Genomic DNA, 15,793 nt, shown 5'->3' on the forward strand with positions numbered 1-15,793 from the left:
TTTTCCCCACTTTCAATTGATGACAATTTAATGAAAAATAAAAGATTAAATTTTTGTTATTACTTTCAGCAATCTGATGTGTAAAAGCAGTTTGGGAAAAAAAATGAACCTTTGAAAACACAACAAGGTGTCAACTGATTCTATTTGTGCTATACTTTACATAGCTTTCCCAAATTACAGGGAACCTTTGTCATATGGATATGTTGCCAGCTTTTCATTCCCACTGCAAATATGGTAATGAGGTCATCTTTATAACGCGTGAATGAGGTGTACTCAATTTACAAGGGCATTATACAAGTTGCTCATCAGGTTAACCTACTGCACTGCTGATATTCTGTGACCTTCACCAAGATTTGATGGCAGGTGGACACAGGTCTCATATATGCTTTTTCAATGACAAGTTTCTATTTTATTCTCTCCAGCTTGCGTAGCAAGATTCTTTCTGATCTCCTCTCATTGTTCCCCTCCCCCACCAATCTTGAATTAAAAAAACCCAGCAAAAACTGAAGAAAAAGGAGAAATCCCCTTTTCTGAGTTCTTAAAAGGTAACACCTATAATGGCAAAGTTATTATTATGAGGATGTAGCACATGAATAGTTATGAATTTCAGTACAGTTGCTTACTTTTCTTTAATTAATTTTAAATGGTCATAAACCATCTCTCTCAAACAAACACTTGCATATTACATAGGATTAAGAATTTAAAACCTTTTAGTACCAATGATGTCCAGCTTACCTCACTGGCTAGCTTTTCAGCATGATCAAACAAGTTAGTTTCCATCAGTCCAAAAGAGAAAATGCCTTTCACATAGCTAAACAACAAGAAAAACCCATTTAGCACTAGCCAGATAAAGCTAATATTGCAAAACACATTAAAATAATTTAATACAAAATAACTCTTACACTGTTAGTAGTAATACCAAATAGTGGAAGAAGGAAAAAGAGTGCAGAATCTAATCGTTTTCCCCTACAAAAATTAGCACATGCAGGAAATGACCAACTTTCTCTTTCCCAGCAAACACTGAGAAGACATGTATTCATGTGTTGTGCCAACTACAAAATCACACAGACCTTTGTAAGATATAGAGTACTATTGCATTTCTATTGGATCCAAAATTACAATTGTATCACAGAGCTGCATTTCCCCCTCAGCTCTCCTTCCCTCTTCTGAAGTCCTGCAATTTACCTGACCCCAATAAAGTCAATGGAAGCCTCTTTAGCTTCTGACCTGCTATAGAACTAGTAGATGGCACCAAAGATATATCTAGGATTATACTAACAATTTACAGAAAACTTATAAATTTACCCTAACTAACCTAATCTAAGACTAACTCCCTAAAAAAAGAAAAGGAGGACTTGTGGCACCTTGGAGACTAAAATTTATTAGAGCATAAGCTTTCGTGAGCTACAGCCCACTTCATTGGAAAAAACAGTAACTAAACGAAGCTAGGAAACTAGTTAGCGAGCTGTGGATACAAGGAATGTGAAGAGGTTCATGACCTTCTGTTGCTACATTTGGAAGGAACTGAGACAGCACAAGAGACGCACCATGCATCCTTTTATAGCCTCACTCTCAGAACGTTTGGGAACACTGAGGGGAGGGAGAGGAAGGGCACATGAGTGGTTCTATCTGGAAATGCTATGAGAAGGTTTCACCATCTAGACTGTACCAGCTGGCACACCCCATGAGTGGGAAAACATGGAGGACATTCAAAGGAACAGCTCAGTTAAAAACAACTGAACAGTGGGTCAGTAGGAAAGCAAGAAGAGATGTTAATTCTTAATGTACATATTTTTAAAGCCAGGGTGGTTATTTAGAACTCCCTTATCTGTCCTCAGACAGAGATTACAGGGAGAATCAGGGTTTGTGTGCTGCCCCTACAGACATTGCTGACCAGAGACATCTGAATTTATGCATACAAAGCACATGCCCACCAGAAGTAGAGATCCATAGACATCATCTGAAGATCAACTTTTGCATACCTACTCAGTGGAATATCAGGTGTCCAGTGAGGATATACACGGGCAACAGAGTCTCGCATCTGTGTTTGATATCCCAGATAAAAATAAGTGTCATGGGCAAATTTTAGAGCTAGCATGTCAGTTGGATGGTCCTGAAGAATCTTATCCCATATGTCACAAGCTTTAGGAAGACACCTAGAGAGAAAAGCACATATTAATCATTGACAGGGCCAGCATGACCAAACTGCCTGAATCTAATATTATTTCTAAATTTATACTACTGTGACAAGTGGGAAATCTACTGACCATTCCCTAGCTTGCAAGAATATTTCTTAATTCTTAGTACACATGATTGCACCATGAAGACAGCTGAACACTTTCTAGACAACTTGTGTATGGTATTCTTTGTTTGTTACTAGTAACGCACTGCAACGGGGAGAGGGGCGGGAGTGCCTTTTAGGCCCTGATTCAACATGTTGATCCATGTGGGAAGACCATTACCTCTGCAGAGAGCCTCACTAAAATCAATGTGGCTCCACACAGGTATTGGGGTCCAGCCATGCAAATCAAACACCATGGGTCAGAGCTTTAGTGATCTCATTTCTTATCTTTGTTATCAAATACTTTTACTGCTAATATCGCCCATGTGGATAATAAATAACAACAGTTAATAGTGTTTGATATTGTCTAGAGAATACACAAGCTCAATATATTCCTGTAAACATTCAATTCCCCAAAGTCCTCATTTTCTTGGAGGGCTTACAACACCTTGTATATCGTCTCACCTTTTTAGAGGTAACAGAGTCTATAAGTGGAAAATAAGACAAGACTGCTTGTATTTTTGCTTCTACAGTCCAAGTCTGTGGGAAGTTAGGCTCAATGTTTAGAATGGCCAAAGATTTAGCTTCTTGAGTGGTTTTCATTTTAAATCGTTATTCCAATAGTGGAATTATTGGTAGGTTTTAAAATACAGAAGACTTTAAATTAATTACATGTAACATACTGGCATGATAGCAATATTTGTCATTATAGGATTGTTAGCTAATTAGATGCATATAGTTTGGGAGAGCTAAACTTAAGAACCAGTTTCTATGTGCCACTGTGACATTAACCTATGGTGAATCTCCAAGATAAAAGCAGGCAATATCTCTTGCCAGCTGTACTACTGAGTGGCACTGCTTTCCAGTCTAGATTAAGCATTTAATCAATCATTTAAGTGGAAAGAAAGATGCTAACATAACAGTAAAAATGTGAACAGAAAGGGCAACATGCAACCACGCTGTATATAGTCTGAATGATAAAACCAAACCCTCTCTACCCCTCCCCTAAAAACCAACCGCTTACCCAATGGCAAACATGTCTAGTGCAGACACATGTAGCTTCTCCCTCTCAGTCAGTGGTTGCGATTCTGAGAGTGCCATCATCTTTTTCATCGCATTGTCCAGCTCTTTGTCTAACCGCACTGAACTCCCGGTGCCAATCAGAACCAAGCCATTGGCAATCACGTGTCCCATTGCTGAAGAAAGCAGCATGGAAAAATTTAGACACTACAGGTAATTTAGCAGGTGCAGAAGCCCTAGGCTAAACTATTGAGAAGTTTAAATGAGAGCCACAAGTAGTAGATGGCAGTAGTGCTAGAGACTGATTAGGATCCCACAGAAAGCCCAGGCAGCTAAGGAACAACCATATATTAAGGGCTTGTAGCACTTCAGTGAAGACACTACCTACACCGATGGGAGAGGTTTTCCCATCAGCATAGGTAATCCACCTCTGCAAGAGGTAGTAGCTAGGTTGGTGAGAGAATTCTCCAGTCGCCCTAGAGCCACCTATACAGGGGGTTAGGCAGGTTTAACTGCGTTGCTTGCAGTGTGGATTTTTCACACCCCTGAATGATGTAGTTATACCGATCTAATTTCCTAGCATAGACCAAGCCGAAGTTACTAGCAGGAAACTAGAATTTTCCTTTTAAGCAAATCTTTTATTTTCAAATTCTTCTTTAACATCCCTCAACCCTCCCAAACAACCACCTTGTTATTAGGAGCAGTTAACCAATGCTGCCTCTGTCCTCTCTTTAGCAGAGCCTGTGATCCTAATTTCTCGCTGTACTCTATAATGAACCATGTACAACAGGATGGAATAAAGATCACAGAAACTATTTTAGGACAGGCCAAAGGCAGCTACAGAAAAGAATTAACAGTGTGCCCAACACGGGAATAGCAGGGGTGGAGAACACACTGCCTATGTGCAAGGCACTTCTAAGAGTGACTTTATTTCTAAAAAGAGCAACAATAAGAACGTAATTTCATGGACAATGAAAAGAGGAAAAGCAGATGTGCAAAAGGATTAAGAGAGGTGGAGCAAGAAGATGGGGCATAAGGTGGCTCAGGACTTGTGGGCCATAAAGTTCCTTTCATTGGCTGTGATATATAACACACATGGTGCATTTACATTGCAGCTGGAAGAGTCCTTCTCAGCTCAGGTAGACAGATACACATTAGCTCTGCTTGAGCTAGTGCCCTAAAAATAGCAGTGTAGCTGGGGGTAGCACAGATGGCAGCTCGGACTAGCTATCTGAATACAAACCCATCTGGACCCTGGGAGTACATACCTGGGCAGCTAGCCTGAGCCGCCACTCGTGCTACACCCAACTACACTGCTATTTTTAGCATGGTAAGTCGAGCAGAGCTAGTACACGCCTGTTCACTCAAACTGGGAAGCACGCTCCCCACTGCAGCGTAGACATACCCACAGAGAAGCAAATTCCTTTGGGGCTGCATAGGTCCAACTACCTCTCCCCAGGGTAAGGCTGTCTCGATACAGGAATTTTGTCCCCAGCATTCCTTTCCGGAGACAAGTCTTTAAAATTTGGCAAAGCCAAACACCTGCAGAATTAAAGTTGCTATTTTGCAACTGGCAGGTACTTGGTGCATCTATCTATCTCTCCCCCAGTGGTTTATTAACTCCTGGTATATTCCCTGCCTTGTTATTTCTGCGCAGATGTAATGTTCATACACACTGCCCAACAGAGTGAAGCCATATTTGTCTTGTATATGTACAAAGATGCCAAAAACATCTTGATACTGTGCAGGAAGGTGTAAAACAAATGATGATAGCTTTAAATGAAGTGTACTGTAAAAGTTGAAGTTATTCTGTTTAATTAGCTAAAATAAAATAAATGCCTGCAAGCCTCAACCCTCATGTTCTAGTCTAGCATCAGAAGATATCCTTATATCAATGCCTTCGATTTGAGATTCACCACTTTCCCCTCCATATGCTTTTTCCCTGGCAAATGGAAACTTCCTTTCATTAATCATATCATGCTCATATGCCAAAAGGAAAAGCGTGCATAGCAAGGTTTGTCTCTTCCAGTCCCTTTAATGGCCTAACCATATTCCTTCCACAATAAGGCTGAGCTCTAATTTCAAATTCTCCTTCATTTCAACCTGTACCACCAAGTTACTGGGACAGCTAAGAATTTTTCTTTTTAGTTGTGACATTTCTTAGTTCATAGGATATCAATTTTTCCAGCCTATTTACTATTTCTCATATTTGCTTTTTAAAAATGATCATACTCAAGGGAAGAAAAAAAGGCTGTCTAAAAGAGTTCTAAATGAAAACAATCAATGTTATACTAACCCAGCCCTTCAGCTTGTGTGTATGAAATAAGTTAACCATATACAACTACTGTACTGTATATCCAGCAATTAAAAAGTTATACTTACTAAAAGTTGGATCTGCTGCATGTAACTTGGAGAGAGATCCTTCAATGCCCCCTAGACTCTTATCATTGGTCCATGTAACATACTGTAAAATAGAGTGTGAAACTGACTAGAAACCAAATGAAACTAAGGTTTTTTCCCCCATGGTCCCAGCTGAGTGAAATTCAAAAGTAAACAAGATCAATGGTAAACAGCGAGACTTTAAATTTTTTCAGAAGTAATCATCTCTGGCCTGGTCTACACTACAAAGTTAGGTTGTAAGCTACCTTGTGTCGACCTATTTGTGCATGTGTCTATACTCAAATTTGTCTCCGGCCAACATAGGCAGGGGTGCCTATCCCAGTTACAGCAACATAGTAACACCACCTCCTGAAAGGTATTGTGCCATGATCAACCTACTGAGGCTGATGCAGTGCAAATGTGGACACTGTGTGACTTACATCAACCTTAACAGTCCTCAACAGCTATCTCATAATGTCCAACAATGATAGCTCTGGTCACAATTGTGAACACCACTGCTCAGGAGTCATGGAGACTGGAAGCCACTCTTTAAAACCTCCATGTATTTTTGAAATGCCTTTTTCTGATTGACCAGCTGGTGAGTACATCTAGCATCTCTCCCTTGTCGCGTGCAACTGCCCAAATGACCACGCTGGTGCCACACGCTAGATGTGCTACTGCCTAGAGTAGGGAGGATGTGTTGGATCTCTTGGGCCTGAGGGAAGAGGAGGCTGTGCAGACACAACTATGGGCCTGTCGTAGAAACATGGACATCTACAAAGAGATTGCACAGGGGAGGAAAGTGAAGAGGTCTGACAAGGATCAGCAGCGCTGCCATGTGAAAGTGAAGGAACTGTGGCAAGTGTATGACAAGACCAAGGAAGCCAACAATCTATCTGGTGCCGAGCCGCAGACCTGGCACTTTTTCAATGAGCTGCATGCCATACTTGGTGGCCACCAGTACCCAGTAGATCACTGTGGATACTTCTGAGGAGTTTGAGACACAGGCCCCTGCCATGAACAGGAAGGAGGAGGAGTAGGGGGTCCAATTATGCCATGAGCTAGGATCTTTTTGAAACTCCACCATAGTCAAGCCAGTCCTACCAGCTGAGTATGGATAAGAACTCAAGTGTGTGCATGCATTTTTCCTTACATGTTAAAATGTGATGATAGCACCCGGCCCAATCCCAGCTAGCAGGACACAGATGTCAACTTTTCACTGTTTTACTTGTATGAGAAGAGGTATCAGCTCTACTTCTGTTTGTATCGCTTTTGCTTTTCATTCCTATGTAGGGTTAGCAATGGTGGTGGTGGTGGTGGGGGGGGGGTGGAATGTAGCCAAAAAGAATTGAAATGGACAGAAATGTTTTCTACCTTTCTAGTTTTAAAGTTCTGTTCCATTAATTTATTTTAGAAGTTTGTATTATATTTGTTTTTTAATTGCACATTATTTTTCACTGTTTTTGGTATGCAATAAATTTCTATTTTTTGGAATAAATTCATCTTTATTATTTCAGAACACATACTGCAGAATGCCTAGCACTACTCAGAGCACTCACTGCTTGTAATTCTATAGAATCCACTGAACTCACAGGATCAGTAAAAAACACAATGTAAATAATTATAAATGTACAGCAAGCACTGCATAATTCACAGGTGCATTAAAAGACAGTGTGATATGCAGAAATGTACACCAAGCACTACACAATCCCTAATAGCCCCCCAAAACTTCAGGGTCAGGTAAAGCATAGTCCACCACACCACATTACTGTGGCTGACTATTAAAGAGATCTTTCAAGGCCTTCCTCAGCTGCATAGCTCTGCACTGAGCTGTTCCTTGTTTCTGGTTGTTCAAACCAGCAGACAGCCACTACACCTCCACCCTGGCTACAACATTTCCCCCTTTGCCTCGCACATATTATTCAGCCGCAATAGGCAGCTATAATCTTTGGGATATTTTTCTCACTGAAATCTAAACTTCTGAATAACCCCACCATTGTCCCTTATATCTACCGAAAGCATCTTGAACTGTCATTCTGCATCTGCTGAACCGGTAGTTGAATCTTTCCTTGGTGCTGTCAAGGTGTTGAGAGTGGCTTCATGAGCCAGGGGAGCAAAGAGTAGGGCTGGGTCCCTCAATATCACTACTGGCATTTCAACATCGTCGACAGTAATCCGCCAGTCGGGAAAGAAAGTCCCTGTTTCACCTTTCTAAACAGTCCTATGTTCTTAAAGATGCCAGCATCACATACCTTCCCGGACCAGCCCACATTGATCTCAGCAAAGCGTCCCCAGTGATCCACCGATTTTACAACCATAGAAAAGTAGCCCTTTCTATTGATGTAGTCTGTGGCAAGGTGGGTTGGTGCCAAAATAGGGATGTGCATGCTATCACCCCAGCACAGTTCAGGAACCCCACTACTGAAAATCCATCAACTATGTCCTGCACATTGCCAAGAGTCACAGTCCTGAGTAACAGAAGATGATTAATGGCCCTGCACACTTGTATGACAACAGCACCCACTGTGGATTTTGCCCACTGACTGGTAGCAATCCAGCATTGCAAGCTTCCACAGTGCACTTCCTGATCCACTGTCAGCACAGTTCTCACTCTGGTGACCCTGCACTGGAGGGCTGGGGCAAGCTCAGCGCACAAATGCAGGGATGAGGCCTTTTACATCCAAAAGTTCTGCAGCCACTATTTGTCATCCCAAACCTGCATTATGATGTGATCCTACCAATCAGCGCTCATTTCTTAGGTCCAAAAGTGGCACTATATCATCATCCGCAGATGCTCCATGAATGCCACAAAAACCTTGAATTGTTTTTCACGATATATCTCAGCAATCTGTCCTCAAAGAAACTGTCATATCCCTTCCTGTTACGGTTCTTCCCTCAGCTCTGCAAATGCTGGAGGACTGTTTGTCCTGTGGTTGCAGTGTTCATAACAATAGTGCAGAGCTCTGGGGTCTCCATGCTTCTGTCGGAGACAGCAGATACCGGAAAGTGCCGTGTGGGTTTCTGAGATTTTAAAAAAGGCGTGAAAATGATGGGATATGGATGGCATTATGGGATGGAGAAATGTGCATGATGGGAACTTGACCCCTTGTTCCCAGTCACCCCCTGCATGACTTGTTTCTACCCCACAATGCATTGCGAAAATTTCCCAAAAGACAGTGTAGTGTGCTGGACGGTAGCTGGTTGCACATTGGGTTACCATACCACACTGTGCATCAACACAGGGTGAGTATTCGCAGTACCAACGCAAGTAGCCAAATATGCATGCACATGAGCGATATGCTAACTGTGGTTGCTTTCTGGCAACATAACTTGCATCAACCAAAGTTTGTAGGGAAGACAGGGCCTAAGATGTCATCAGTAATACATAAGGGAATCTGTTTCTTTAAAATAGGATTTTTTTTTAACCAGACTCTCCTTTTGATTCATAAAGAGGATAAGCAATTTAAAAATTAGCTGCAACAAACACTATTTTTATACTTGCAAGTCCCTTCAAATCACATTTTATCAAAACCCAGCCACATCCAGTGGCGGATTAGCCACTGGGCCAACTGGGCCCATGCCCAAGGACCCCAGCCAACTGGGGGCCCCCAGAAAAAATCAGCCCATACCTGAGTCAGCGAGGCGTCAAACATTTTGCAGGCCTCATTACTAGTGGTGGATAGGACAAGTCCAGCATCCTGCCAGGCCTATATAAAAAACAAAAAGTGAGACTGTTTACTGAACACGCTGATTTTCCAGATGTCATGTTAGCTGAGCTCTAAGAACCAGAAGAGTAGATTTCTGGCAAGTGTTTCATCTACCTATAAAATTACAGGAAATTTTGAGAAGCATGTAAGTCTTTTACTCTACTAAAATTACGTTTGAGGAATCCTCTTAATGGGGATGGAGAGAACGGAATGGTAGTGGTAGAAAAAAGACAAGGGAAATTGCATAATACCATTCTCTCTCTAAACCTCAGTAGTACGCTAGTCCCATCACTTCAGATATACCCCTTTCAAAATGGATATGTGGCAAAATAAAATTCTGGGCTGGGGGTGCAGGCTCTGGGGTGGGGCCAGGGATGAGGGGTTTGGGGTGCAAGAGGGGGCTCCGGGCTGGGGCAGGGAATTGGGGCACAGCTCCCAGTCAGTGGCACAGCGGAGGTGCTAAGGCAGGCTTCCTGTCTGTTCTGGCACCGCAGACCACACTGCGCCCTGGAAGTGGCCAGTAGGAGGTCTGGTTCCTGGGTGAAGGTGTGCAAGCGGCTCCGCGCAGCTCTTGCCCGCAAGTACTGCCCCCCCCCCCGCCCCCAGCTCAGGGCAGGGGCAGCGTGCGGAGCCCTGTGGCCCCTCTGCCTAGGAGCTGGACCTGCTGCTGGCTGCTTCTGGGGCACAGAGCAGTGTCAGAACAGATAGGGACTAGCCTGCCTTAACCAGGCAGCACCGCCGACGGGACTTGTAATGGTCCAGTCAGCGGTGTTGACCAGAGCCGCCGTGACCCAGTGCCTTCCATTCCACGACCCAGTACTGGGTCACAACCCGCAGTTTGAAAACCACTGGTTAGATAGTACCTATGGGGAGAAGCAGGTACCAAGTGTTGCTAGCCACAAACTTTGTTGGGAGCTGGAGTGAAAAGGGGGGGAAGGGGCATGGGAGCAAGGTTTGTGAAGATGAATCCTCTGCTTCCTCTCTTTTTCCTATGGTGCTTCAAAAGGCCTCCAAAATGACAGAGAGGCCCTTCAGGCAGCAGGGAAAGTCAAGATTATTAGAGCCTGGATGCATAACTGTCACTGGCAGTGAAATCGGAAGTGCCTCTTCCACAACTACTGATGTACCTCTCGAAGGGTGAAAGAGCCCCCATCTCAAACCTTCTGGCCATTTATACTTGCGGAGGAGGGCCTGACTATTCTCTGCGCTGCCCTTGGGGAAGACAAGGCACCACAGTTCTGGTCTTGCCCCTTCCCTCATTAAGCTGAGATTTTTGTGTGGGCAGAGGAGTGAGGTGTTTGATCCTTTCCTTCTCTCCCCTATATTCCTAACTGGCTCCCTAGGAACCTTTGCTTCTGTCTCTGCAACAGATTTTCAGCAGCTCAGCTGTTTACAGCATGGGAGCCATACCTTCTACTGTTTGAGAAGCTGTCTCCACGGTTCATTAATACATGACAGCAGCAGCATGGCACCTTTTTCTTCCCTTCCCCTTTATATTCCCTTCCCCACTTGGGGCTATAACTGACTCTGAAGCTCACTGTTTTTAAACAAAGCGGTGATTGAGGATATAGCAATACTTTAAGCCAGAGCCAGCATAAAGGTTGCAGGGCCCTAAAAGCAGCATGAAGACATTGGAACCGAAACCACAATCAAGCATCTCAGAAGGTAATGAATTTGGAGAGACAAGACATACGAAAGAAACTCAGCAAGGCCCCAATTCATGGGTAGCAAATATAATAAAGAAAAAACTTGATGAGGCTGTAGCGGAGACAGTGGGAATCATGCTGGAGGCTTCTGATCCCCTTAGTATTTCCTGAAAAGGGCCTCCCTAACAGCATTTTTTCCAAATTTCAAAAAAGGTTCAATTTGCCCTACCTTAACTGATTATAGGATTACTGCTTACTTTGAATTACACAGGCGGCAGCTTTATCTAGAGGCCAGACGCTCAGATTCTAGTGAACAACTGGCTACTTTTCATAAATGTTAAATACTAGCTTGAACAAACGACAACTCTGTGAAACTTGTATTTAGAAGAATAATGTGAAATCTGAGACATGCAAAGAAAGAATAGCAAAATAAACAAAAATGTGAACAATACTGGTAATTAGCACTTGCATCTAGCCCTTTAAACCTTCAGGATCAGAGCTGGTTACAAATGAAATAAATGTCCACTGGCTTTTAAGAAACAGAGACTGATTAATAGTGAAGCAATGTAAGTGCAATTAAGTGTTTATGGAAACATAGGAGAGAAATAAGGGGAGTTTCTGTTCCTTTATGTAGAAGAGTGCCCTGACATGTTCACTTTACCTAACAGCACCAAGGGATCCTTTGTTAACCCTGAGCAGTGCAGTTTCAGCCAACGTTTTCTGAGATCACCTCAGATTCAGAGTAATAGTTTTGCACTGTATGCTGCATGTTGCACTCTCCTCTCCAGCCCCCGAGGTTGCGCCCGATGACCAACATTTCTCCGCCAAAAGTTCACCTCCACACATTTCCCACCCAAGCTCTCAAAACACTTCACACGCACGAGTCAGAATTACAGCCTCCCTGCGAGACAGATCTCACCCCCCACTTTCAGACGGGGAGCCTGAGGCACACAGAGGTGCCCTGCATGAGACAGCGCTGGGGAAGGGACCCAGGAGTCCTGACCCTTAGCCTCGAGTCACCACCGCAACCCCCCCGTCACTGTCTGCACAAGGCTAACACGGGCGAAGAGGTGGGGGGGGGGCTGTGGTGACAGGCTGTGTGTATCGGGCGGGGGGGGGGCCGTCACACTAGCCCGGGAGGGCTTCTAACGGGGGCGGGGCAAGGCGAAGGTCCGCAGGGAGCCGCGGCCCGGGTTGCGCGATGGAAGAAAGAGACCACAATGTCCCCCCACCCCGCCCCCAGCCCATCGCACCGCGCGGGCCGCTCCCCCCCTCACCTTGCAGTCTCTCAGCGGCACCATGTTCCACACCGGCTCCTTCTCTGTCCCTCGGGCTGCGGGGTTGGGGTTAGGGTTGGTCCCGCCCCCAGCAGGGAGACGCCTCCCCAGGTGGGGCCGGGCACGGGCGGCTCCTAAGGGCGCTGGCGGGGGCGCAGAGCGCCGCGGCCCCAGGCCGCTGCGGCAGAGCCCGGGCGGGGGCTGCCCCCGGGTTCCCAGCCCTGGGGCGGGGAGCCCCGCCGCACCCCACTCGGGGCTGGCCGCGCATCGATCCCTGCGCCTGCCCCTGCGGCCCGGACAGCGCCTGCGGGGGGGCCTGATGCGATGACCCCACCAGGCGGGCCAAGGCAGAGACCCCGGCGGCCCCGGCCCTTAGCCTCAGATCAGGGAAGGGAGGAATCTGGGCGCCACATAAAATGCGCGGCGGGCTGCCCTGGGGGGTGCAATGGGGAGATTGGGTGGGGGGAGGTGTCGGCTGTGCCGGGGGGAGGAGGAGTGTTTCCGGGCTCCTTGGCTGTAGTAATTGGGAGGCCCCAGCAGTGTCTGGGTGGGGATCTCGCCGCTGGCTGCCAGCGCGGCAGTGCTCTTTGACAGGCTGTGCTTCCGTCTTCCTTTGGGGACATTTCCCGCTATAACTTTGCCCGCAACAGCGCGGGACCAGCTCAGAGTAGGCGACCACCGTACAGTGGCTCAAGTGCACCAATGACAGGCGTTTTGTGTTGGTTGTTGGAGTACAGGGTGGCTGCAATTTTAAATGATATTTGGGGGGCGGGGAGTCGAACACTTCGTAGCTTCTGTAAACTGACTTCATGGCACAAATTAGGCCCTCCCCCGTATGTCTACTTTCCTTCACAGAAGCTCCCCACGTGCCCCCTCCCATCACCCTCTATTTGAGGAGCTCTCTGCAACTCCTTCAAACCCAAGGCTGCGCTCTCTCTCCTTCCACACCTCAGTCCCCCCAGGCCAGTGGCTCTGCACATACCCTTATTCCCTCTTCCTCCCATTCCCTGCTTCCCCTAGGCATGCTCAGAGGCAGCCCAAGTGGCTCCTGGCCTGTGTTGTGAGTACCTGAATTTGGAGCTGTCCCATGGCGGCAAGAGTTGGGAACACCACATGGCTGGGTGCAGCATTTCACCACAGACACTCTTCAGTGTGTTTTATTAAAGTTTTATTCCTGTCTCATTTACTGGTTTGTTAGTTAATGAACCTCAAGATCGTTACATGGTGTTAGAAGTGTTGAATGAGAAGGAAACAGCAGTCATTTTGAAGTTAACTCCTGTGTTTGCAACTGAAAGCAAAGACAAAGGGTGGCACCAGAGAAACGCATGGAGCAGCAGCCACAGAGGCTTTTGCATATATGTGGGGAGCACAACAGTAGCTTGACTAGTTTAAGAGGGGGGAAAAAAGCCAAAAATGGATATTTGCAACCTAAGATCCCTATAAGCTGCGTGGCCGCAGAGCAGGCTATCAAGGGCTGTGCAGGCAGAGAGAGGATATAAGAGCCAGTGTTGAAGTTCTATGCACCAGAAAGGCCTGTTAAAATTTCAGCAGATGCTTCACAGTCTGGATTAGGTGCAGTGATTTTACAGAAGCGTGAGGATTGTTGGCAACCAGTGGCATATCTATCCAAATCACTGATTGAGGCAGAAACCAGATACACACAGATTGAGAAGGAGCGACTGAGGAACACTTTAAATACAATATCCAATAGTCCTGTGCTTAGGGCCTTTTCCACAAAGCTGGGAAACTTGGGTTCAAGTCCCTGCTCTGAATCAGGCAGAATGGGGATTACAACCTGGGTCTTCCACAGCCTGTACAAGTGCTTAAGGGAACTGCTGCCTCCTCCTTGTTGGTTATTTATTTTGCAAGAAGGACTGACCTGGTTTAGGTGCCTACTGCCAGGAAGGGGTTCACAGCTGTGAATACCAAGCTGAGCAAGCTGCTTCCCTCTGACTGAGACTAATCCCTTTTGTGGGGCAGGGTTTAGTCCGTGCTGCTCAGCATGCTAGTTTCTGTGAATCCCTCTTTTGAGGCACCCTGGATGGGGAATCTGGGTGCCTAACTTGGGGCTGTGAATTCATTTGAACAGCAGCACTTAAGTCAGAGGTGGGCAAACTATGGCCCGTCCTGCCCAGCCAGGGTGGCTAGCCCCCGGCCCCTCCCCTGCTGTCCCCCCTCCCACACAGCCACGTAGGTAGCGCAGCTTGCGCCCTCCCACCTCCCAGGCTTTCCAATAAGCCAGTCCTGCTGCTCTGAGAGGCATGGTAAGGGGGCGGGGAGCGGGACAGGAGGGTAGATAAGGGGCAGGAGGTCCTGGGGGGGCAGTCAGGGGATGGGGAGGAGGGGGCGGTTGGATGGGTCGAGGGTTCGGGGGGTGGTGGTCAGGGGATGGGGAACGGGGAAGGTTGGATGGGGGTGGGAGTCATGGGGGGCCTGTCAGGAGGCGGGGTTGTGAATAGGGGTCAGGGCAGTCAGGGGACGGGGGGGGGACGGGGGGAGTTGGATAGGGAGTGGGCTCCCGGGAGCGGTTAGGTCCTGGGATGGGGTGGTCAGGGGACAAGGAGCAGGGGGGTTTGGATGGGTTGGGGGTTTTGAGGGGGGCAGGCAGGGGGCAGGAAGTGGGAGGAGGTGGATGGGGCAGGGGACAGGCTGTTTGGGGAGGCACAGCCTTCCCTACCCGGCCCTCCATGCAGTTTTGAAACCCCAGTGTGGCCCTCGGGCCAAAAAGTTTGCCCACCCCTAAGTGTTGCAACATCAAAATCTCCCTTTAGCATCTAGCCCTTCATTCTCTATCCTTCTGTGATAAAGGTAGTACCATGCAGTTTGCTCTATGTATGTAACCTTGGTAACAATCAAAAAATGATCACATCACTGTCTGCGCTGCACAGATATTAAAGTTGACACTTTTTATAAAAGGGGGTACAGTTTGGCCCTGTGTCCTCGGACAAGTTCCCTCTGTGATGCTGATGCCAGCTCTGATCAAAACTATAGGCTCGGCTGAAAACTGACAAACTCACAGTAGGAAGTCAAGTCAATTCACTTGTGTAGTAGCAGACTAAAAGACTGTTAAATGTGTGTGAATGTGTTTGGTGTTTAAACTTCATAAAATCAATGAGATTTTGCATGCATTGTTTTCACTTATCTGTATCGTGTTAGTAAATATAACACCCTCCTCCCTCCCCTACTATTTAGCGTGCTTGTGTTCTCCCTACCTCAGCTATGGCTTTATTTCCCATCAGTGTTGTGTGTAGACAGTTCGCACAGCACTTTGGGATTCTTCAGCATAAAAAAAAAAAACTTAAATTTTACTGTGGTTACAGTTCATTCCAACACAACAGATCTGAGCAAAGACACCATGTATCCAGAACATTTTTAATACAAGAAAAATCAGTGCAGACTCATTCAAGGAATAAAGGATTGCGTGGGCGTAGGGAAAGATAAGTGTAAATGACAGTCTTCTGCAGTCTGGCCACATACATGCCT

At 46.2% G+C, this 15,793-nt stretch overlaps 1 protein-coding gene across 1 annotated transcript in view; it reads right to left on the reverse strand.

Annotated features, from left to right (window-relative positions):
- The window catches only part of TTC38 (tetratricopeptide repeat domain 38), a 35,354-nt gene extending 22,901 nt beyond the window's left edge, over positions 1 to 12,453 (reverse strand). Inside the window, exons 1-6 of the mRNA XM_074948990.1 lie at positions 12,311 to 12,453; positions 9,310 to 9,387; positions 5,684 to 5,765; positions 3,306 to 3,477; positions 1,983 to 2,156; positions 736 to 811 (exon numbers count right to left, since the gene is read on the reverse strand). Coding sequence (XP_074805091.1) covers positions 736 to 811; positions 1,983 to 2,156; positions 3,306 to 3,477; positions 5,684 to 5,765; positions 9,310 to 9,387; positions 12,311 to 12,334 — 606 coding nt within the window. The 5' untranslated portion in view covers positions 12,335 to 12,453. The remainder of the gene's footprint in view (positions 1 to 735; positions 812 to 1,982; positions 2,157 to 3,305; positions 3,478 to 5,683; positions 5,766 to 9,309; positions 9,388 to 12,310) is intronic.
- Positions 12,454 to 15,793: the final 3,340 nt, after the last annotated feature.

This window comes from Natator depressus, chromosome 1, assembly GCF_965152275.1.
Source record: "Natator depressus isolate rNatDep1 chromosome 1, rNatDep2.hap1, whole genome shotgun sequence".
In the NCBI taxonomy this organism is placed as follows: Eukaryota; Metazoa; Chordata; order Testudines; family Cheloniidae; genus Natator; species Natator depressus.